This window comes from Schistocerca gregaria, chromosome 4, assembly GCF_023897955.1.
Source record: "Schistocerca gregaria isolate iqSchGreg1 chromosome 4, iqSchGreg1.2, whole genome shotgun sequence".
In the NCBI taxonomy this organism is placed as follows: domain Eukaryota; kingdom Metazoa; phylum Arthropoda; class Insecta; order Orthoptera; family Acrididae; genus Schistocerca; species Schistocerca gregaria.
The window spans coordinates 765,815,922-765,841,981 of NC_064923.1; the positions used below are offsets into that span (position 1 = coordinate 765,815,922).

At 38.2% G+C, this 26,060-nt stretch overlaps 1 protein-coding gene across 5 annotated transcripts in view; it reads left to right on the forward strand.

Annotated features, from left to right (window-relative positions):
- The window catches only part of LOC126365817 (osmotic avoidance abnormal protein 3-like), a 333,344-nt gene that overhangs the window by 210,332 nt on the left and 96,952 nt on the right, over window positions 1–26,060 (forward strand). For all 5 annotated transcript variants that reach the window (XM_050008409.1, XM_050008410.1, XM_050008411.1 and 2 more), the window contains one exon: window positions 7,289–7,344. In XM_050008409.1, coding sequence (XP_049864366.1) covers window positions 7,289–7,344 — 56 coding nt within the window. The remainder of the gene's footprint in view (window positions 1–7,288; window positions 7,345–26,060) is intronic.

Genomic DNA, 26,060 nt, shown 5'->3' on the forward strand with positions numbered 1-26,060 from the left:
AAGTGATGTAATTGTAAATGATGTTTTTCACAAAATTATTAAGTGGTTCTCAGCAAACGGACTCTCCTTAAATTTTGATAAAACACAGTATATACAGTTCCGTACAGTAAATGGCCCAACTCCAGTAATAAATATAGACTTTGAACAGAAGTCTGTAGCTAAGGTAGAATTTTCAAAATTTTCAGGTGTGTCCATTGATGAGAGGTTAAACTGGAAGCAACACATTGATGGTCTGCTGAAACGTCTGAGTTCGGCTACGTATGCTATTAGGGTTATTGCAAATTTTGGTGATAAGAATCTCAGTAAATTAACTTACTATGCCTACTTTCATTCACTGCTTTCGTGTGGTATCATATTTTGGGGTAATTCATCATTGAGTAGAAAAGTATTCATTGCTCAAAAACGTGTAATCAGAATAATTGCTGGAGTCCACTCACGGTCATCTTGCAGACATCTATTTAAGGATCTAGGGATCCTCACAGTAACCTCACAGTATATATATATATATTCACTTATGAAATTTGTTGTTAATAATCCAGCCCAGTTCAAATGTAATAGCAGTGTGCATAGCTATAACACCAGGAGAAAGGATGAGCTTCACTATGCAGGGTTAAATCTGACCTTGGCACAGAAGGGGGTAAATTATGCTGCCACAAAAGTCTTTGGTCACCTACCAAACAGCATCAAAAGCCTGACAGATAGTCAACCAACATTTAAAAATAAATTAAAAGAATTTCTAGATGACAACTCCTTCTACTCATTGGCTGAATTTTTAGATATAAATTAAGGGAGGGGAAAAAAACTAACTTAAGCATTAGTGTCATGCAATATTTTGTGTAATGTAATATCTTGTACAGACATCTTTCATTAACCTGACACATTCCACATCATTACGAAGTGTCGTATTCATGATCTATGGAACAAGTATTAATCTAATCTAATCTAATTTAATCTGTGACATTTGCAGATATGTATGCTCTTCTCTCAAGCTGTTCCATATTTTGGTCACTATTTAGTATTGTCATGTCATCAGCATACAATATTTTCTTTTCTTCCTCCTCAACACCTATATCATTAACAAATGCATTAAATAACAATGGCCCCATTACCGAACCCTGTGGCACTCCATGTTTGATGGATTTGGTTTCTGATTGGTACGAATTTCCTAATGATACATACTGCTTGCGGTTGCACAAGTATGATTTTATCCATTCACCTGGTTGCCCCCGAATGCCATAGTTGCTTAATTTTTGTATCAGCATTTCATGGTCAATGGTGTCAAATGCCTTTGAAAGATCCAGAAACATTGCAGAGACAACCTTTTTCTCATCCAAGGACTGTAAAATGTATTGTGTTAGACTGACAATTGCTGATTCTGTAGATTTACCCTTTCTGAAACCATGTTGTGAGGGCATGAGAATGTTATGTTTGTCCAAATAGTTAACTAATCTGGTATACATAAGCATTTCTAGGATTTTTGAGAAACCTGGTATAAGTGAAACTGGTCTGTAGTTGTTGGGATCATCCCTACACCCTTTCTTGTACACTGGCTCTACCTTCGTTATCTTCAGTTTTTCTGGAAAAATTGCATCTCTGAAAGAACAGTTTGCTATGTTCTTCAGTGGTGTTATTATCTCCTCACATACCAGTTTTATTACATGATTTGATATTTCATCACCACCAGTTGATTTCTTGGACTTCATTTTCTGTATAGTTTTCCGTAATTCATCTTCTGTGACTGGCCTTAAGAACATAGTACTGCATGATCTTTTTGGTACCTTAATACCCTTCTGTTTTTGACTATTTCTTTCCAATTTTAGGTTTTCTACTACATTGATATAGTTATTATTCAGTATGTTTGCTATTTCCATACCATCTGTGACCACTGTGTTGTCTATTTTAATTGACCTAATACCTTCTTCTTTGTTTGACCCATCTTTTTCCTTTCTTTCAGCATTAATTGCATTCCAAGTTTCCTTTGCCTTGTTTTTGAGTTCGCTATAGTAGTGTCAATTGCTCTTGCTTTCGCTTCTCTTATTGTTTTTCTATAATTCTTTTTTAACATTTTAAAGTTTTCAGCTTCGCCCATCCGTCTCACGACCTGGAGCTTCCTTTGCTGTTCTAGTATTTCGCTGGTAATCCAGTGTGTTTGATCTTGCTGCTTTTCTTGTCTATTTACTTTGAGAAATGCTACATTAAAATGGTACTTAATTGTTGAAATAAATGCGTCATATTTTTGATTTACACTCTGGGCCTGTAGGGTTTCACTCCAGGTTTCCTTACTTAACATTGTTCTAAAGATGTTGATATTTTGTTCACTGATGATCCTAATTTCTTTGGTTGTTTGTTTTGGTTCTGATACTGAGTCATTACTTCTGCAAAAGCTGATTAGTTGTCCATGATGATCAGATATTTCTGTCTGAACTACATGTGACTCATAGTTACACATATTAGTAATTATGTTGTCAATAATTGTCTCACTTTGTGAAGTCACTCTTGTTGGTGCAGTTATTGTTGCTTTCATGTTATGCTGTATTAACAATTCTTCAAAATCCTGTCTTATTTTTGTGTCTTTTCCCATGTCAATGTTGAAGTCTCCACATATAATAAGATTTCTCTTCATATTCATTCTCAATAAGCTAGCAATTTTTTTTTAGAAATATGCTAATATTGCCACATCATGACCTGTACACACAAAACACTCTAAAATCCTCTGCCACTATACCAGTAACTTCAAAGTCTTTTTCTCTACCTATGGGAAATGTAGCAGCTTCACTGTTTACATTCTTTGATAGAGTACCTGTTTTAATATATACATAAACGCCACCATCCTTATATTTAGATCTGCAGAAGTAACTAGCTAGTTTGTAGTCCTTTATTGCCACATTATGTATTTTGCTTTCAGTTAGTCCATGTTCACTTATGCATAATATGTCTGGTCTTACTCCACTCAGGAGTACTTCTGCTTCTAATTTTTTGTTACCAAAGTATTGAACATTTTGATGAAGTACTTTTATGTAATTTTTCTTTTGTTGGTTTACATGTTGTGAGCTGTATTCTGGGGCAAATTCTTTAGTATCATCTTTTTTTGTATGGTGCTTATATTTTTCTTTTCCAGCTGGAGTGTATGATTTTGCACCCCCTTCAGGCCATATTAGTTTCCCTTGCATCTAATGATTTTACAGACATCTGCAAACATTCTGCTGAACGTTACAGACTCCAGTCTATTTAAATGCAAGCCATCCTTTGCTAGTGAGTTTTCACATAGGAATTTGTTTGGGTCTATAAAAATTGCCCCAAGACGATCACATTGCTCTTTAAGAGCACAGTTTATTTTGTCGATATATTTTTCACTCTCCGACCTTCTGTTTATGATTCCGCTAAGTATCAGATGAGATCCTGCATACATATTTCTTGCAGAACGGATCATGTTTCTTGTTTCGCTTGCCATTTCTTCCTCACTGCTGCTCCTTAACGAATTCGTTCCAACATGTATAAACACCCCGTTATAGTTATGTCTGGTTTCAGAATCTGGTTCTCTAGTATCTTGTCTTGCATTTACCATATTTTTAAAATGTTTACCGAGTTGATGCATTCTAATACCAGGTAGTACGTCGATCTTGCAATTGGGGACAGCGATATTCTTCAGCAGCGTATCGCCAATTCTTAAAAAGTCATTTTCCTTTTGTTGCGTATCTATCGCCTTGTATTTCCTTTTGCTGTATGTCATCACATTCCATTTATATTTATCTTCCGGTTTTTGGCTTACTGAGTTTACCGAGACATCAACGGGAACAATTGAGATGTTGTTTTTAAAGTATGATCGGTCATTCGTATTTTCGCGATCTTCTTGCTTTTCCGTTTGATGGCTTTTACACACACAGGACTTCTTTTCTTGTATTAATGTATTGTTTTCTTTCTTGATGGTCGAAAGTTTGGTTTTTAATGCCTCAATGTCACTTCGTAGTAACTTTATAATTTTGTTTTTTGTATCAACTGCACTTACAAGATCGGTCGTTTCATCACGTAAACAACCATGACATGTCCACAGAAAATCATTGCTGACGAACTTTAAGATTTACTTTCGCGCACTTTTCGTGTAACCAGAAGTTGCATTTGTTACACGGAATACCCTTCATCACACGCTTTTTACATTCTCTACACGAAGAACTGTTCATAATAACATAGACATTCATAAGTTTTGCCTAGAACTGCATATGGAAGCATTTGCAACAGAAATAGAATTTCATAATAAATCATTCCTAATTGTAAATGTATATTGACTACCAGCAGGTAATTTTAATCTGTTGATAAACCACTTTAAAACTCTGTGGTGCTGATGATTTTAATGTAGATTTTCATGAAAACTCTTCCATTAAGAACTTAAGCATCAGTAGCATTGCCATTCAACTTAATTCATACTGTTAACTTTCCAACTAGAATAGCTAAGGGCTCAAAGATGGCCATTGATAATATTTGTATAGAAATGTCTGATGAAGAAAATTATATTATAAAATCAATAATAAGTACTTTCTCAGAACATGACATGCAGTTCCTTTTGCTAAATATTAGTAATGATCAGGGTATAAAATCTACTAAACCTGAGCTCAAGAAGGTAGTCAGTAATTAAAAAATTGTTTGTTTTAGAAAACTCCTCAAAGATATGAACTGGAGTGACATGTACAATGCTCATAGCATGAATGAGAAGTGCAACACTTTTATTAATAATTCCTTTAATTTATTTTCAAACTGTTTTCCTCCAAAACTAACCCAGATTAGACCAAAGTCTATAAAAAAGCCATTGACTACTCAAGGAATAAAGGTATCCTGCAAGACAAAAAGGAAAGTGTATCAGTCACAAACAGCTCTGATGCAAATTCAACAGTACAATGAAAATGATAGTTTGCTACTGGTCATATAGCAGAGATTCTGAGTCACAGAAAGGCACAACAAATAGGCTGTCAGAAAATTAGCTTTTAGCCAACAAGGTGTTTGTGAAAAATAGACAAAAAAACCACACACACAGGCAAATGAGACTCACACACACACATGACTGAAAAGATGGGACTGTCAGGTTCAGTAGATACTGCCATGGAATGTGGACACCTTTCATGTTGTGAGTCATTGATATTGTAACCACAGTGGCCTATGTTTTTGTGTTTTAGGAGTGTACAGTTTTAAATTTCTAAACTTTAAAGAAAGTGGACAGCATTTTGCAACACAATGAAATGGTATCTGTATCTAAATGGATATTTTTGCAAATTTTTCAAATAGTACTTCATTATAGATGACTGCACCATGTATGAAAAAGGATAAACAATTTTTAAAATATTTCCATACAAAGAACTGATTATTACTTTTTATTGTTATTAACTAAACAAACACTTTTTTGCTTCTTTTTCTGAAACAAGGCAAACACTGTTTTTGTGTTGTTTCACAAAAAAGGCAAAAGACAGTGTTTGTTTAGTTAATTTACAATGTTTCACCAAGAACACATAGCTGATTCAATTAAAATGATGTTATTCTTGTCCTCAAAGTCATTTCCTACAATGTAAAATTGTGTCCTTGTTTTGCGCATTTTATGCCCAGAACAGAATCCTGTAGGGAAGGAATGAGTGAACAAAGGAATAGTACAGCACAACCAGGCACTGTGTTTTAGATAATGATGATAGGATCTTAAAGTCATAACATCCTGATGCCACTCCCTTTGTCAGTATTTTCATGCGTTCATTCATTGTCAACTGCCAATGAATATCCCTCCCTAAAAACTTTGCGCAGTCTGTGTATAAAATGACAGAGTTATTTTCCCTCTTCAATCTATGAACCATGATATTTATTTTCTCTGTGTTCAGTATTAACCATCAACACAAGTAGGCATGTGGCACACATTGCACACCGCACATGTAAAGAAAAGCTGTCTTTACGTTACCAAAATAAATATGTGTGGACAAAATTACGGTTCACTCATAGTTTAATTAAACAATAATAAAATAAACTAACATTATATGAGCTAAATTACTGTTGTTTAATTAAACAATAATGAAATATACCTTTCAATGCATTACTCTGTTGCCATACAAAAGTATTACCTCACAGTAATGACCCTCTTGAAGCATTAAAGAGCACGGTTCTGTCGGATCCCTGCCAACCACTTATTTGATTACTAATTATCTTGTAGATAACTGTTTCATTGTGGGATTTTGCTGCTAGCTCAGAATCTGGGTAATTTTTTTGCATGATCGTAAATTTTTCTCTCCTGTTTGCTGTTTATTTTATATTATTGCTGCACACTTGGACGTATGACAAGAAAATGTATTACTGTGTTAGCTGAAGCAATAATGAAGGAATAGGTATGGGCTTTCAGTTGTAAAACAACAAATAAATGGCACAAAATAGTGTTATTTGTGAGTGGTACACTTTATACACAGGCATGCCCACTACAGGGTTAAGTTATTACAGACTGCCAAGTTGCATATATCTATGAAGGTTTCATTTCTCATAAGAGTTAGAACTTCTGGTGTTTTATTAGTGGCTATTTCATTGCTGTCATCAGCAAAAGGAATTGCTTCTCCATGTATTTTGCTGTTTAGAAAGTCATTTATATATATAGGACATTTCACAGTACCTATTACAGGCTTGTAGGGGTTAGATAAAATTTGGATAATGAAACTCTTCCCAGAATAACTCCCTGACAAACACATGTGTTAATATTTTTGGGGTCTGATAATTGTTTTTCTAAAAATCTCTATCTTTTGCACCCTCTTTTCGAAGTAAAAAAGGAGCCAGTCATCAGCTGCTCCTCTTATACCTGTGACTCTAGTATGTTTAGTAATAATTTAAGGTAAACAGTGTCAAAAATCTTGGGCAGGTGTATAAATAAGTCTATAACCCAGTCATCCCCACCAAGAGCTTCAATTACTACTTTTGTAAAATCTGTATGGCAGATATTGTGCTTCTACCACCTCATAAATCAAACTGTGCTTCATTCAGAAATTTATGTCTATTCAAGTAACTCATTAATCTGTCTTTAATGACTGATTCTGTGGTTAGCCTTAATAGCAAACTGCCATAAAATTTATCAAATGGCTTTCACTGTGTGTAAAGTATGTGTAGATATGCTGCTTCTTTGCTATATTGTTATAATGGTAATCTCAGTATAAGGTGCTTATGTGAATCTGCATGTATTTCAAAGGAATATAAGCTGTAGCTTTGATCAAGTATCTTATATTAATATACTTATTATATTAATACATTTCAGCAGCTTACTCCATATTTGTTTTTATTCCAGGAACACTTTATTGAGTTACATTACTTCCCTGATGAGCACTGTCCAGAGGAAACCAGGTAATTTCATAACAGAATCATAAAAATTGTCCAAACAGATCATGATCCAATCATGTACAGGGTATCTAAAATATGGCCCGATGTGAGTAGGACTCATGCACTGAGGGTTCTGTACAAACTTAATTATGTATATAGACAGTTCATCCATGCCAAAAATCAAGAATCTTGATGATTTTTGTCTGTTATTGACATTCATGCTGGCAAGATATCGGTCCTGGGAATTCCAAGACTCTTAATTTTTATTTTGAACTTGGATAAGAAATGACAAAAGAAATATTTTTTATGTAATATAATTAAAAATTAGCAATTTTCAGATTTTTTTCTTTTCTTGTATTGTGAAATATTTCCTCTTGCCTAATTTCTTGATTCTAGGTCAACAGGAAGGCTGCAACAAGTGAGTTTGAAAATATCAAAATATGTGACATAAATGGCTTTTGATTGCATTGACCTACATGCTTCAAATTTTCACACCATTGACCATAGATCTCAGTATATGACATAAATTTTGACTTAACATAAATTGATGGATAAAAAATCTACTCACCAAGCAGCAGCAGGGTAACACACACACAAAAGGTTTTGAATTTTACAAGCTTTTGGAGCCAGTGGCTCCTTATTAGGGCATAAGAGTTGAAAGGGAAGGAAGAGGGGTAAAGGAAAAGGACTGAAGAGGTTTAGGGAAAGAGGTACAGTTCAGAAAAGTCACCCAGAATCCTGGGTCAGGGGAGACTTATCGGACAGGATGAGACGGAAAGAATGATTGTTGGGGACTGCATCGGATGAGACTTGAAAGCCTGAGAGCTTAAAGGTGGAAGGCAGGGTAATATGCAAAACAAAGATTGCTACTAAAAAAAAACCTTGAGTGAGTTGATAAGAGTGAAAAGCTAAGTGCATTGCATGTAACAGAGATGGGAGGAGGGGATGGTGAAAAACAGACAAGCCAGAAAATGAAAGACTTAGAAAACTAAAATGGAGTGAAGAAAGGAGTAGTAATTGTAAAGAAATGCTGAGACGGAGGAATTAATGTAAGGTGGGTGGTGAGAACCAAGGACATGGTACAGTGCTAATTTCCACCTGTGGAGTTATGAGAAACTGGTGACTATGGGAAGAATACAGATGGCCCAGGTTGTGAAACAGGCACTAAGATCATGACTGGCATGTTGGACAGCAGGCTCTGTAACAGAATATTGTGTATTGCCTGTATACACCCTCTGTCTATGCCCATTCATCCTGACTGATAACTGGGTGGTAGTCATGCCGATGTAAAATTCTGAGCAGTGTTTACATAACAGCTGGTATATGACATGTCATTTCACATGTGTCTCTCTCTTTGATAGTATATGTTTTGCCAGTTACAGGGCTGCAATAGGTGGTGGTAGGAGGGGTGCATAGGACAAGCCTTGCAGCAGTGATGGTCACAGGGGTAGGAGCCAAAGGGTGGGGGAGATGGATGCCGAATAAGCATAGGGTCTGACAAGGATATTGAAGAGGTTTGGAGGGCAACAAATGTCCATTCAAGGTGTGGTTGGCAAAATATCAGACAGAATGGATCTCATTTCAGTGCATGATTTTAAGAAATCATGGCTTTGATGATGTAGCTGATTGATACATTCAAGACCAGTATAATACTGGGTGATAAGTGGTGTGCTCTGAAGTTGTTTTTTGGAGTGATTAGCAGTACAAGGATTGGATGTGATGGCCCAGTAAATCTGCTTTTGAACTAGGCTGTTGGGATAATTATGTCCAGTGAAGGCTGAAGTGAGAGTGGTGGTGTATTGCTGTAAGGAGTCTGCATCTGAACAAATATGTTTGCCTCAAATTCCAAGGCTGTATGCGAGGGAATGTTTGACATCGAAAGGATGGCAACTGCCAGAATTAAGTACTGTTGTTTGTTAGTCGCTTTGATGTGGACAGAAGTGTATAGCTGACCTTCAGTGAGGATATCAATGTCAAGAAAAATGGCATGGGATTCGGAATAGGACCATATGAAATTTAATTGGGAAAGGTATTTAGAGATTTCAGGAAATTGAACAGGTCAGCCTCACCCTGAGTTCACATGGCAATGATGTCATCAATGTATCTAAACCAAACCAGGGCTGAAGTGTTATGGAAAACCCCTCCAAGCAACTCATGAAAAGGTTGGCATAGGAAGGAGCCATCCTGGTTTCCATGGCCTGTTCTGTTTGTATACCTGCCCCTCAAAGGCGAAGTAATTGTTGGTAAGTATGAAGTTGATTAAGGTGAGCAAGAAGGATGTCATAGCTTTGGAATCAGGTGGGCATTGACTGAGGAAATGTTCAGCAGCAGACAGACCATGTACATGGGGGATGTTGGTATAGAGGGAGATGGCATGAGTGGTGACAACCAAGATGTGTGGTGAGAGTGGTACGGGCAAAGATTTAAGATGATCTAGGAAATAGTTGGTATCTTTAAAATAGGAAGGAGGTCTTTGTACTATGGATTGCAGGTGTTGATTAACTAAGGCAGATATACAGTTGGTAGATGCTTTGAAGCCAGCAGCTATAGAATGGCCAGGATGACTGGGTTTGTGGATTCTAGGAATAAGGTAAAAGGTGGGGTGTGTGGTTTGGATGGGGTAAGAAGTTCTATGGATTGAGATGTAAGTACTCATCAGGGGCCTGAGATTCTTAGGAGGGACTTCATGTCAGTTTGAATAACAGGGATGGGATCTTGATGGCAGATGCTCTATGTAGAGGTGTTAGACAGCTGATGCAGTCCTTCACTAATGTACTCCTGTTGGACAAGTACCACTGTTGTAGATCCTTTTGCTGATGGGAGGATAATGATGGAGTCATCAGCTTTTAGGGAATATAAAGCCTGGATCTCTGTACAGGACAGGTAAGTGTCATGTATGGACATGAGGAAAGGTTATGAAGCAGTGCTTGATGTGAGAAATTCTCAGAAGACTTGTAAAGGATGATTCTGAGGTAGTGGTGGTGGATCAAGTTGGGATCATAGTCAGAACTGTTCAAGGCAGGGTTCAATGTCAGGTTTGCTATTGGAAAGGTTTTGGGATTGAGCTGCAAAATGATATTTCCTCTTGACATTATGTGTAAAGGAAAGTAGGTCCTTCACCAAAGCAGCATTGTTAAACGCAGGTTTGTAGCTGAAAGTGAGGCTCAAGGATAATACTGATAATTTGGGGGAAGGGGAAAGTGCTTTGGATGAGAGACTGAAAACACTATAATGTGGTATGAATTTTAACTTGATTCATCAACCTGTTTGCAAGGAAATTGGTTTTTAACAGATGGACAGACAGACAGGCAGATAGACAGATGTCCAGCAAAGTGATTCTATAAGGGTTTCATTTTTACTGATTGAGCTACAGCATCCTAAAAGTGACCATGTTCATGAAAGAGAGAGTATTGATCCAAACTAGAGAAAATGTCCTGTAAACATATGTCTGAAATAAAATACTTGTTGAGATGTGTATACTTGTGTCAAGAATGGTCAGTATTCAGTGGTGTAGGTTGGTTTCTTCTTGATGTTCATTAGTGATTTGTTATTGATTTTGTTCATACATGTCCTTAGTTCTCTGTTTGTGATGCTCTTGTCAATGGTAATATTTCCAACTGTTTTGTGCATGTCATTTCATACATTTTCTTTTGATGTTGTGCCATCACCAGAAGAAGATTAATAATTCTGTAGAGTTTGAAAATATAAACAGTGAAATTTGTCCTCAGTAGTGCAAAACATTATACTTGGAGAAAGATAATGGATGTACGTAATGCATGGTGGAACACTACCCCATTTCCTATGCCTTCTATGAATGTACCAAACATAAATATTTGAGTAGAAAGGTTTACAGACACCTTGGTGAAGAATTCCATACATTATTGCCACTGTTATGTACCAAACAGATACAAGATGCATTACCTACTCAAGAGACAAGTAGGAACTGATGAACAAAGATCATGATTTTTTGATTACAGATACAACATGTTCACAGTTGCTGCAGTTGATATGATAGACAGAGTCAATCCTGACCGATCTACATTGCCACAGTCATCCTCCCCCCACCCCCACCCCCTGCCCCCCCCATCCCCACACCCTTTGTACTATGGAGCACTTCCAGCAGATGGGATGACAGTCCATTCACATATGTAGTCTAATAGAAATGACTGGGAGGAAGGGGGAAAACAGGGGATGGGTTTGCAATAGCATGGGGGTGGGGAGGATCACCATCAGCAATGTATGTGACATGTGGATGCATCTCCAGTCCCGATGTTGAAGCTGTCATATTGGCATGAAGATCCACTTTTGAAGGGTTTGGAGAGGGGAAGGTTGAGACAAGGGGGAGGGGGTGTAAGGTCACCATCATCCTCTGCAGTTAGCATACGAGAACGTTTGAGATGGTAGATCGATATTTTGTGGGTTTATCTTTCATTAGCATTGAGAAGCTTTGTTCCCCCTGTTGAAGTGCTTTGAATGAACAGCATGAACTATGTCACTATGTAGCAGTACATGGGGGAAACTGCTTAGCTTTTTGTGGACGAAGATTGGTCATAGTGTGTCAGCATGAGGCAGGGATGTGAGAGTGTTGTTAATGTGGTGCTGGATGTTCTGTACCAATGAAGGCAGTTTAGCAGGCATTAATGGTGGTTAAGGCAGGAGAAAATCTGATGGGAGTGTGAGGCATTCACTGCACAGCACCTCCACAAGCAATGACTTCAGGTCATCTTTGTATGCTGCCCGGGCTTGTGGCAGAACCCAGTGTAGAGTGTCTGTCCATTGGGTGTCATGGAACATCAAAGTGGCCTTGAATGTCTGATGACATTTTTTGATTAACCCCTTGCTCTGTGGGTGTTAGGACATTGTGTGAAGTGCTTGCATGCTGCTTAGTTTGCACAACTCAGCAGAGAAGAGGGATTCAAATTATTGTTCCTGGTGACTTATGATAGATATCAGGTAATGGAAATGGGAAACCCATATGTTAACGAAAGTTGATGCCATTTTTTTGTCTATTATCTTGTGTGAAGGGATTGCTTCTTCCCAATGGGTGAGGCAGTTGATGGCCAAAAAAATGTACCCTTTGGACTTGGGTATAATGCCGAATAGACCCAAATGTATGTTTTGGAAATGTCCCTTCAGAACAGTGAAGATGCCTTGTGGTGGAAATGCATGCCATCAGGTCTTGCTATGCTGGCATGGAATACAGTCAGTCACCCATTTCCTACAGTCTGCTTCAACCCTCAGCCAAACAAAATATTCTGTAATGAGCCACCTGCCAAGCTGTGACAGGCTGTGAAGGGTGTCATAAACTGATTTTGTAAATGACATGAGGATCAGTGGACATGGCCTGCCCTGTGATGTGTCACATCTTAATTTGTTGTGAGAGGCAGGTAACATTATTTGTTCAAGCTGTAGGTCTATCTTGGGGTTGTCTGAGAGTCCACATAAATGATTGTCTTGTTCTTGTGGTTTGCTAGGCCCTCATAGTTCATTAATGTACAGGTCACTTGGATATGGGACATTTAGTTTATGTTCAATCACTGGCTGACTGTGGAGAACTGTGCTGTGAGGTACCCAAAGCAGAGGGGTGATACGTCAAGATTAGGGTTGCAAACTGTGTGTACCAAGGAGCAGTAGTCAATGAAAAGTGTGAGAAGGTGACCCTCATTGTTCTAAATGAAATGCTTTACTGCCTCCTAGAGCATGAGTAGTTCATGGTCATATCTCAACAGTAACCTTTGGGGTCTCTTTAGTATGTGTGAGGAAGATCGTAAGGATTTGTGAATGCTATTAACTGTTTCCTGTTGGATGGTACCGTGTTGCTAGTGTTCACAGTGGTTGACAGTTGGGTCATTGCAGAGGGATGGGCCAAGATTACGGTCCTCTGTAGTGATTGTCTTCATAGGTTGTGACATTTCTTCTGACCATGGAATAGTTCAGTTGCCTTTGGTATTGTTTCTGGAAAGGGCATTGGTGAGGGTTGCCTTAATTTCAGCTGCCTGTAGGATTTCCAACAGAAGAAATTAATATTCTTAGAAATATGTGTAGCTCATTGTAAGTAGTGGGTCTGGGAGTGAGTTATATGAGTTCTGTCCTCTCTTCTGTTGGCCTGCTCCTTCTGATGAAATGGAATGCCCTAGGAATGTCAAGCTCTGCTAAGTGCCATTTTTTGGTGTTGATAATAACGCTTAGATGCTTTAAAGCATGGGAAACCAGTCAGATGTAGTCTTTGTGCTCTTTAGGTAGAGTAAAAAATATCGGTATGTCGTCCAGATATGGGAAACAGAATGGGAAATTGTGAAGGGCTGTGTTAATGAATCTGTGTCATGTTTTAACCATGTTTTTTAATCCAGATGGCATATACAGATATTCAAATAACATGAAGGGGGTGATAATGGTTGTTTTAACAATGTCTTTGACCTCCATTGGTATTTGTAAATATGCCTTTCAGCAGTTAATGCTTCAAAAGTTTGTTCTGCCCAATAATGAGTATTCAGAGTCCTGGATGTTGGGAATCACTTAGGAGTTGGGACGGTCTAAGTGCTAAGAACCCTACAGTCCCACACATTTGGAATGTACAGTCTTTTATGCGTGCCCAATAATGAGTATTCAGAGTCCTGGATGTTGGGAATCACTTAGGAGTTGGGACGGTCTAAGTGCTAAGAACCCTACAGTCCCACACATTTGGAATGTACAGTCTTTTATGCGTGCCATATATATTAGTGAAGCAAGGACTGTTTGAAGGGTAGATAATGCCCATGTTAAACAACACATCTTATGTGGCTTTGGCAATTTGCAGTTTGTCAAGGGGGAGGTGACATGTTTTGTGACAGATGGGGTGTCTCTCTGTTGTTTCACTTCTGTACATTGTGCCACAGTAATACCATGGCGGGGGCGGGGGTTGGGAGGTTCTGATTGTCATTGTGACTTGTTGCACAAACACTGATATGTGTGTGTGTGTGTGTGTGTGTTTGTGTGTGTGTGTGTGTGTGTGTGTGTGTGTGTGTCTGTGGAGTTCAAAGTGAGTAATGTGTGCATCAGTAATTTATCGAAGTGGTGGTATTCATTTCCAGTGCCAGGGCTGGTGTTGAATTTCTGCACTCTCATATGGTGGCCCTTCACCATATGGCAGGTATGTGTCCTAAGCTTATAGTTGTTCTGCAGTGGTGATAGGTGAGGCCTGAAGGAACCTAAGTTTCAGTTGTGCCTCAGCTAGCTGATTTCGATGCTCGTGCATCAACCACTGAAGGGATCAATTTTCCTTTTGTAGCGTGAGGTATACCTTCCTGGTGTCAATGTACGGTTGACTTGTTGCTGTCATTTGAGTCTTGGGAGAGGATCATAGCAGTTGGAACCTGCATACTGTCCTTGGATTGTAGTGTAGTTGGCATTCAGGGTTATCCAGCTGCACCCATGATGCTGCATTATTTGATATGCAGAGTAGTGCCTGTTCCTGTAAATCCAACATAGATGGAATTGGCATAGGAAAATGGTCCTAGTCAGTGGTTCATTCATGGTGGCATGCAGGAATGTCCATGTGAGGTTTTGACCACTGAGGGCGTCAATGTTGCAGGTGACAATTTTGTAAGACACAATGATCAATGTTTTAGTCACTTGTAGTGTAGGTGCAGAGTCAGGGATATGAGGGAAGAGGATGGTATGTGGAATCGTACAGATCCCAAATACACCAAAAAGTGCATATAGAGTAGGGAATGGGTGGGATGAACTGGTTTGGTTCATCAGGTATATAGTGTGGTGAACTTGGGTAGTGCTATGGCCTCTGATGCTTAATGAAGGTCACAGGTGGCATTTGGATATTGGCAGTGCTGGGAACACTAGTGTGTGGCAGTGCCAACTTAGGTGTGAGACAAGCACCACTGCACAAACTGTTGGCTGTTGTCTGTATCCTGTGGTGCAGGTGGTGTCACACCATCTTTTTTTGTCTCAGCCAGGTTTGATGACATGCTGTTATGGCATCAGTCATCATTGGATAGTTCTGATAGCATTCAGTCATGGCTTGCTGTGTAGGGGGGAAGATGTCCACCACTGCTCTGAGTGTGACATGTCAGGTAACCTCAGGTGAGGTCGGTACCACTCAGTGATGATTTGCTGGATTGGAGGGCAAGATGGCTGCTGCTGCTTCACGCATGGCATGTTGGGTAACCTCAGGAGGCATTGCTGTCATTTGGTGGCCATCTGCCATTTCAATGTGCGATATGGCTGCCTGCAATGTGTAGTTTGCTGGTTACTGGGTGGTGAGGACGGGCATTACATAAGGTGTATACATGATCTGCCAACTGTTATTTATGTTCAGTGGAAGTCCTTTGTTGCATATTAGTACAGCTTGAATCTCATGTGGCAGTCTGTTCAACCATATAGCTCACAGGGCAATGGCAGAAATTAATGAGTGATCGACCAAGTTCCATAGAAGACACCACAGCTGTGATAGCAGTCGTCCATTAAATTGTTTTTTGTAGATGGCTTGTAGTACTTGTTGTTCAGGGCTCTTGTGTAGTCTTAGAATCAGAGCTGTTTTGGCTGCCTAGAGCTTGTTAAATTTCAGTGGAGACAGTATGATGTCACTAATTGTGCTAGTATATTCACTGAAACAAGACAAAATTGAGTACAGTATGATGTCACTAATTGTGCTAGTATATTCACTGAAACGAGACAAAATTGAATACTTCGATGTGTTGTCAAACGTGTTGTGTGCAGGGGAAACAGATTCAGCAATAGCAAACCAGTTAAGAAGCTGATCTGCTAAGACTGGAGGCAGGTTTGGAGGTGTAGGTGGCACTGTCAAAGTGTTGTAGGAAAGGTGTCCTTAGGGAATTAATTGATTAGATCCATCGTTAGCAGCATGCGTAAACCTATTGATTTTCCACAGCACGTAGGGAGCTGGATATGTTCTGTGTGTCTTGGCCAGCTGAGCATTGCTGATAGGCAGAGTTGGATTTGTTAACTGAGAAGCCAACATGAAAGCACAAGTCTTGGCCAGGGGTTGAACAAGTGTTGTTGCATGTGAACACTTGGGTCCTGTAGGAGGGTGGGGTCACTTTTATGTATTGATCCGGTCATTGTTCTGTAGGAGGCAATTTGATCAGATTTGTTGAGGCATGTGATGAATGGGTGCCATGTGGGGATGAGAGTTTTGAGTTCAGACATAGGGGAGTGGAAAATTTTACTTTCACTCAAACTTTCTGGTTTTATATGTCCCAAATTATTCGTTGCACCATGTGATCCATGGAGAACACCGTCGATCACAATGGAAGGTCCAAAAAGTCACTATTGATCACTGGTATCCATTGCCTTGGACACAACTTGCGTGTCGATTAAGTACACAGAGAATGTATTGCGGTCTGAGGTCACTATTCTGGTAACCTGGGTAGCAGGGGGTTGAGTAGAGTGATGTACAGACACCTTGGCAAAGAATTTCACACTTTTTTGCCACTGTTATACACTGAACAGATACAGAACACATTACCATGTTGCATGCTACTCTAGAGACAAGTGGGAACTATGAACAAAACTCATAATTTTCGATTATGGATAAAACATGTTTTTAATTGCAGCTGATTTTAGTTGCAGCAGCTGCTAAACTGGCCAGAGTCACTCCTGACGATCATTGCCATGTGTAAGTACATGATGAAAGGCTCCCAGGATGCCATAAAATTAAGATTTATTAAAAAATAAAAAATTGAAACACAGAGTAACCAGATGGTTGGCAAAGACATTAATTATGAATGTGCAGTAAGGCAAAGACAACTGAAAACATTTTTTCATTCAGTTTGTTGTACAGTTTTTTGCTTTAAACAGTCAAACTTTTCTCGTATGTAGATGATGAGGATATGTGATTTTAGAGATGAAGTGTTATGATCTCAATGTATTATATGCGTGAGTGAATAATATAATGTTAAAGAACCATATCAAGAATTTTATTTATTGAAGTAAATGAAGAGGAAAATTAGAGGAAGAGGATTTTTGTGATTATGACAAGCGCCAGTGTCCCTGGAGTCCTCCACTGCCTGCAGCCTCAACAAAAATGTAACGAAGTCCGATGCCCAAAAGAATAACAATAAGCACAGAACATTTTAACAACCACATGCATATTCAGTTATTTTTTCAAAAAATTTTTGTTTGTATATTTCTTACAACTGTTGACCTGTGTGCCAAGACTTCTGGGCACCAGTTGTGGGTAATGTTTGTCAACCATTGTTATAGTAAGAAATTTCTATGACTTTGTTATGAATTATAAAAACTAATTGCCTGTATTTTCTGTTTGCATGAGTCACGATGGGGAGCAAGTAATGCAAAAACTCAAAATTGAGGAGACAAATTTTGAAAGAAATAAGAATTGGATGCAGGTCACATAAAATTTTCCATAGTAAGCTGTTTTGTTTGGTGCAGCAAAGGTAGGATGGCTTCACATGTTACTTGCATGATTATGCTTAGTAGCACCTCTTTGATTTTCCTCATTATTTCCTTCCTTGAACTTTACTGGCAAAAAATTTACAGAAATTTCTCAGTGTGATACACATTGTCAGTAAAACATAAAGATTTGTCACACAATAGTTTGAGCTTCATAATAGACGTAAAACAGGCTTTGACATTACATAATTTACATTTAACAAGTGCAATAATTAGTGTATAAAATTTTTAACATTTTTGTGAAATTTCCATTTTTTTGCAAATTCATATAACATGGCTGAAAAACATATGCCCATTGTTGATAGCAATAGTGAAAATGCAATCAGCCAAGATGGCGTAGAATTGTGAGATTCAACAATTGAAGTTCAGACACCCTGCAGTAGATCAGAGAAGAGTGTCGTAGGAGTGACAAATGATAGTGACGCTCCCCAACAGAATAACCTTGATGACACAATGTTTACAATTGATGAGACAACATTACGCGTCTCTCAGAATGATATACTGCTCGTGAATGAAACATCAGAGAGTGATTTAAATATGAATCTTGACAACACATTACATTAACTTGGGAAGTACAGCTGACAGCAACCACAGTAGTACAACTGAAGCACTGCTATAATGCGAAATTTTGATGATATGAAACAATACAAACAGCAATTTCAGTAATCTGACACAAGATGTGAACATGGTGAAACAGCAACAAAACACCGTTACACAAGATCTAAATACAATAAAGCAAGAACAAAAACAAGTGTTCAAGGATTTGCAAGACACAGTCTCACAGAAATTTGATGACTTAGCCAAAAATTTCACACTGAAATTGACAAAAAATTGAATGATATGAATACACAGGTAAAGTATGAAGTACTTGCTGAAGTTGACAGTAACATAATGGAATTAAAACAGAAGATTAATTCTTTTAATGACCACCACAATCTTGTACAACAGCAGATAAATGATGCAGATGCATACACACACATTGAAGCCACACAAAACTAGTTGTTTTTGACAGTAAAAAAGGTAACTACTGTTATTAACAAAGTAAATAAAGTCTATGAAGGCATACCTCTAGCTGTAGAAGAGCTTACTTTAGGGGTAGCAACATTAGAAGATGGCTTAGCATGTGATAAGAAGGGGGGAGAGAAGATTAATGAAAATCTGAGTGATGCCATTAGTCAAGCTGAAGCAGGTATGCTAGATAAGTGTAACACCATTGCATAGAAGTTAGTAAGTGGTTGTAAGTTATACACAGATGTAGTAGAAAAGGCTATTCAGAGAAAAGAAAAAAAAGAAAAAACATTTTGCTCTAGGTAAACGTTAATTTACAAGCCACGGAAGATAGGAAACATAATCTTTTAGAAGAAAATATTAATGGATCTCGAAATATGCATGTAGATAATACAGGCTACAGTGAACAAACCACAACCTGTTGGTATCTGTTCACAAATCGTCAGAAGTCCCACTGCAGGTACCAGTGACAGTTGTAGATTGCAAAATGTAAACATACCCACAACTCCAATACCTGAACAATTACCAATCAGAATTACCCGTAACTACAATAACAACATAAATATGATTGAAAACGCCATGAGTCTATCAACTATTTTTGCAGACGAAGGTCTGCTGAGACATCGACAACTTTCTACATTTACTACCGAAGGAAAAAGAATGAATTCCATTGTGTTTATTAGTGCTTTTTGTCATTATTTCCATGCTGGACGGAGGCACAGAAAATCATATTTGTCATGGAATATACTTAAGGCAATGTGTTCTTATTAGCAACTGAAGTGGCCAAACATTGCAGCACTTATACCCAATTTGAACGAGCTTTCCTTGACAAATTCTGGTCTGAGGCAGTGCAAGAAAGCCTCAGACATGAGGTTTTTGCCCTGCAGCATTCAATGGCAAAAACAGTGGTCTACATGGTTACTTTGAAAAATACCTGAACAGGACACGCTACTCGACAAACCCAATATCACAGGTAGATGTGTTAAAAATTTTGAAAGGTCGTTTACCCTCACACATTAGAGAAAAATTTGTCACAATACCCGAGCACGACACTGAATATTTTCTGTCATTAGGTCTATGTGGAAAGACCTGTACCCCATAGAGCAACAGAAAATCAGGCACAACAACAATGTAATTATGTAAATCAGTCAGTAAAACGTGATTTAAACATGCGGAAAGGTTGGTACACACAACAGCAAAATTTACATACCCCAAGGTAATAAGTACGGTAATGGGAACGGAAAAAACAACCAATTTAAAAGAAATTTACAAAATAACAGGGGTCATTTCAATGCACGAGCAAATTACAATTCACCATCACAAGGCCCTATGCCAAATATGAATAGAAACAGTCAACCGCAGCAGTGGCCAATGCGTGGCAACAGTGCCATGCCTTACCCTGTACTGCAGCCGACCTTTGGGCAGCAAAATAACTGCACAGCACCTAACAACACAAATTGGTGAAGTACACACACAGTGCAACTCACTGAAATTCCTCCAGCTAATGAACTAAGTCACACTATGCCGTCGGAAAACACCAACTAGTTGTAATTAAACACAAGGCTATTGACCTCTCAGGGAGTGGGGGCAAGGCAGAACTACAAACATGTTTCATAAGATTTGAGAAACAAGGTGACATCAAGGATGATTTGTATCAGCATAAGTTGGATATAGGAGATAAAGTCAAAGAAGAACAAGTACAAGCAACCATTAAGGTGAAAATATTTAAGATTGACACAAGTTAATTTTAGGTACAGGTTCAACTATCAACCTAATGTCAAATGCATTTTTTGTGAACTGAAGAAGAGATGTAAGTTCCCAGCATTTCCTGTACAAAATTGCAAGGTGCTGACTGCTAAAGGCAGTAAGACTAAATTGGTTAAGCATCAGGCACTTATTCCAGTACAAATTGAACATTTTACAGTGAAGTGCAACTTTCTTATAATTGGCAAACTTATTTTTAATTATCTTATTGGTATGGACATGTTTAGAATGTACAAAACAAAAATTGACATAGGTAATGGTAAATGCCACTTTTATGTAAAGTATCAGATCTTTTCTATTGATTTAGTCAAAACACATGATGAAAGTAAGAAAAACAAACCAGAGTCAAATGACATAAAATCTTAGTACAATATTATTTTCTAGCTGTGTATTTCACACACAAATTTGATAGTGAACAAGAAGCAAACCCTGAGGTTAGTTACAAAATGGTAAAGCAGAAACTAAGTGAATCACAGGTACTAAATGCAATGCAATGACAAGAACTTCCTAACTTGTTATTCAAGTATGCCAAATACCATTTGCTATATTATCAAAATTCTTTCTGATTGCACATCGAAAGAGACACTAAAAGATGTATATCTTGCCCAGGCAGAGTCCTTACTGTGATATGGCATAATCTTTTGGGGAAACGCATCTGCTAGCAAAAGTTTTATATGCCAAAAGAGAATTGAAAGAGACATAGAAAATGCTGCATCAAGAAGCTCATGTAAGCCCTTATTCAAGAAACTACGTATCCTTCCACTACCATGTCTGTACATTTTACAAATAATCATATTTGTAAGGAAAATCTTAGAAAATAGCAACAATCTTGTTTCAACTAACCAGTGTATCCACCTGTATAACACAAGGAGAAAGCAGCACATAGATGTTCAACATGCACACACAACATTAAAACAGAATGGACCTCTGAAAACAGGAAACAGACTATACAATAAGCTACCTACAAACATTAAAACAATAAAAGACACTTCAAAATTTAAAACTGCTGTCCATATATATAAATATTTATTGCAAAACTGTTGTTATAGTATAGATGAATATCTCGAAACATAAAACTTTTTGCCAAGGTTAAATATAATGTATGGAAGCTGAACCTTCAGCTGGGATAATATTAAGCCTAAATCAATGTAAATATTCTTGTATGATTTAAAAACATGTATTGTAAATCGCAATGACTTGTCCAATATCACATTGTATACCTTGTACAACAAATGATCAAAAGGACCAATAAAAATGTAATGTAATGTAATGTAATGTTTTCAGTAAGGAGCCAGGAGTAATCAAAGACTATGAATATAAATTTGAAGTCTACATGAGACATTTTGTGTAATGTCATATTTTATTCCATGGGCAAAACGAGAGGCAGTAAGGAAAGAGATCAATCATATGATTAAATGGGGAATTGTACAACCTTCATTTTCACTCTATTGTAGTCCAATATTACCAGTAAGCAAACCAGATGGTTCTGTGAGATTAGTTCTCGATGCTAGAAGTATCAATAAGATTATCGTACCAGTACGCATAAGACCAGACAACTTGGACAAATAGATTCTTAAGTTTTATAATATAAAATATTTCTGTATACTCAATCTCAAAATGTCCTACTGGTAAATAAAGCTCCATGAAGAAAGTCGAAAATATACAGTATTTGTTTGTGGGGGCTGAAGTCATGAATTCCGTTTTCTACCTTTTAGAACTGGACATTAGCGCAGGAGTGTTTATATCTGCATTGGTGAAGGTTTTAGGACCAGAATTACTTGGCAAAGTCACTGTGTATGTAGATGACCTGCTAATAGCCACATCTACTTGGTTAGAACATATCAGGCTCTTGAACAGGTGCTTCAATGATTTGCAGATTACGGAGTAACAGCCAACTTAAAAAAGTCTTGTTTTGGTAAGGAGCAAGCCAAATTTTTAGGACATGTTGTGTCAGAACAAGGTAAATTACCTGATCTTAAAAACTTGATGCCATACACAACTGTCCAGCTCCAAGGAATAAAAAATAACTAAACGCCTTTTTAGGACTAGTTTAATTTTTTCGTAAATTTGTACCACAACAACTGATGAACAGTTATGTGTTGCTCAATTTGCTATGAAAAAATAGGCTTTGGTTATGAGGTTATAAGTGTCAAGAGGACTTTAATAACATTAAGCAGGCATTGGTAAATGCAATCATTCTTAGCCAGCCTGACATGTCCAAGGATTTTTGTCTATGCACAAATGCTTCATCTCAAGGGCTGGGGAATGCTTATTCCAGGTGTGGAGGAAGAAGGTAAGGAAGCATCCAAGGTCTTCAGTTTTGCTAGTCACATGTTATCAGAAGTAGGAAGGTCTTACTCTGTGTCAGAATTGGAAAGTTTAGTGGTAATATGGGCATTTAAAAAGTTTGAACATTTTTTGTGGGCCAAGAATACCAAAGTTTACTGTGACCACCAGTCATTATCATTTATTTTAAAATGTAAACTATTGCACCATAGATTTGCTAGGTGGTGTCTATATTTACAAGAATTCAATTTTGAGATCATTTATACTGAAGGATGTTACAATGTTATTGTAACATCCTTCAACAGCAAGATCGAAGAAGGAGCAAGGTCATGCAAAACCTCAAGTAAGATGAAGGTGGAAAGGTGAGTAAATGGTATCAGGAGTACAAGGGCGTTTTGTTTCATAGGAAACATGAAAAATCCGGCCAGTGGTGTGTGTGTGTGTGTGTGTGTGTCTGTGTGTGTGTGTGTGTGTGTGTGTGTGTGTGTGTGAGAGAGAGAGAGAGAGAGAGAGAGAGAGAGAGAGAGAGAGAGAGAAGACAAATTTATAAGACACACACGTGAAGTATGGGGACATTATGGTCTGAGAAAGTGTACTGAAAAAATGCAACACTTTCACTTTTGTTATTTTCCAAATTTGAGAAGGCAAGTCCTACAGGTATTAAGAAAGTGTGTAATATGTCAAAAATCAAAATAGTCCAACATGTCAAAATATACTGAGCTATGCCCAATACTCACTACAAAACCCTCTAGATATTGTGTCCCTGAACATAGCAGGACCATATCCAAGAAATAAAGGAGTAAAATACGTAGTAGCACTCTACGACATTTTCTCAAAACATTTCAAAATATATGCCATTAAAAGTGCAACAGCTACAAATATCAGAAAAAGAATCGAGAGAGACTATTTGAGAAGAGTAGGTAAACCAAAGGTACTACTAACTGATAATGCCTCATATTTCATTGGGTGGAAGTGGAAACAATTTATGACCTCATAGGGCACAAAGAACATATTAGTATGTTTTTCACCCAGAAGCAAGCCCAGTTGAACGAGTCTTTAAGGAATTTAACCCATTAATTAGGACATACACCCCTCACAAATATACCGAATCAGTAGAATATGTAACTCCTTTCATGCAAGTTGTCAATAACCTTCCACATTCTTCAACAGGTTTCACACCTAATGAATTTATGTTCTGAACAAAGCAAACAAATGAGTGGGAGTAGCCCATACCATAGGTACCCACTATAGAAATGACACTACAAGACAAAATCAAAGAAGTCATAGTTACTCTACAAAACAGGGACAGGTATGGAAGGAAAATTTATAACAAGGAACTGAAATGTATTACACAGTTTTTTAAAGGGTAATGAGTCCTCTCACAGACTCACTCTAAATCAACAAAAGTTGGCAAACTGAATAAGAAGTGGCAATTACTCTATTCAGGACCATACGTAATTTCCAAAATATCATATCCTGGGACATACAGATTGGCCTATGAGAAAACAGGAAGAGACAAGGGTCTCTACCCTCACAAAGATATAAAAGCCTTTATAGAATGATGAAGCACGGTAACATTCTTTTCTTTATCACAAGATAATTGTACATAATTCTAAGTGTAATTTTCCTTCTGGAGTGTATTTTAAGATAAATTAATGTGTGTAGGCATAAGTAATCCTTTTAATTTGTACACATAGGCATAAAAATTAACAGCAATGAGAAGTAACACACAATTTACTGCAAAACAAAACTATAAACATAATTAGCTTATGGCTCAACCATTGCTAAAACAACAACAACAATTCACTGCAGAGTACAAATAAACATTTAAGCATGACATTTTACAAAAACCAATTAATTTTTTATTATGTTACATGAGAGCTTGAATAATGACTTTCCAGGTATTTAACAAAGATAGGTCTACGGTGGTTAAAACATCAGATTTCTCACTAAGCTACACATGGATTGAAGTAAACAGCACTAGCACATGAAGAAACAACATGACACTTCATCAGTGATCAGTCAGTGCACATTATTTCAATGAAGCAAAAGTTCCTTGGCAACTAGTCCATGATTGTATGAGTAACATTTCCTCATAAATCCTTGAACCAGTAGATGAGTATATCCTTTCTTCCCTTCCAAACAAATGAAGGAGTTATCAAGGTGGTAAGGTAAAGACCACTGTTCTCTCTTCTAATTATCAATACTTTTATTACACGACAAATGTACAGGTCAAAGACTAGGTGGGAACTGAGGTCCTAGAAGTATACAAAACAAAGATCAACTCAAAGACATAATACACATATGATGTTCTGGGCTATCAATCCATGGATCGACGCCACATAGCCCCCCCCCCCCCCCCCCTGCAGTATGGAGTACTTACCCGAATGTGGGGGGGCGTTGGTGAGAGTTTCAGTGGGTTACAGTGAGTTCCTCTGCGTCTAATGGCACGGGCCGTGTGGGAGGAGCAAATACTGAAATGCTGATGCTGAAGTCTTGAAGCAATGTTGGCGGTCGTAGTCATCGGCCGGTGTGGAAGGGTGTCGTTGGCAGGGAACCTAATGATCACCTTTCCACTTGGCCTAACATAAGCACGTAGGTTGCCACATGTAGCACTTCGAGAGATTTTGAAACGTTTCACTACACGTTGTGACACACCACCTAACGAGTCACACGAATCGTCACACGCAAGCAGCACTAATGTGGTATCACCACTAATGGCAACAGATAAACCACAAATGTCATTAGGATGAACGTGGGTAGAGAGCTCGTAAGTGGCACCTGCTAACAGAGAGGTACGCTGAGCCGGCAGGATGGGGAAACCGTAGCACGGTGAGGGCGGTGTGCTGTGAGTAGAGGGGTGAATGTCAGACGGTGAGGTCTGAATGGGCATGGCAGGAACCTGCGGGCTGCACCGGTTACAAGAGCGGCACAGTGTGCTGTCGCACAAAGATGGAACTGTTCTATTAGAGCTCTGGGAGCTGGGACGTCTGCTATGGGAGTTGGGAGGCGGAAAACCCTAGAATGAGTGTGGGCTCATTGACGGGGCTGGTGTAGGCCAAGGGTGGCCAGAGAGCGTGGTCTCTTCAACGGTGGGTGAGGTAGGGGGAAACTCGAAGCGAGCAGGTTTAACCCTGTTGAGGGAGACAGTAGTTACTGAGCCCTTAATTACAATGTCCATTGTGCTATTGGTTCGTTTGACAACTCTGTACGGGCCTGTGTAAGGGGGCTGTAACAGAGCTTTTACAGTGTCAGCA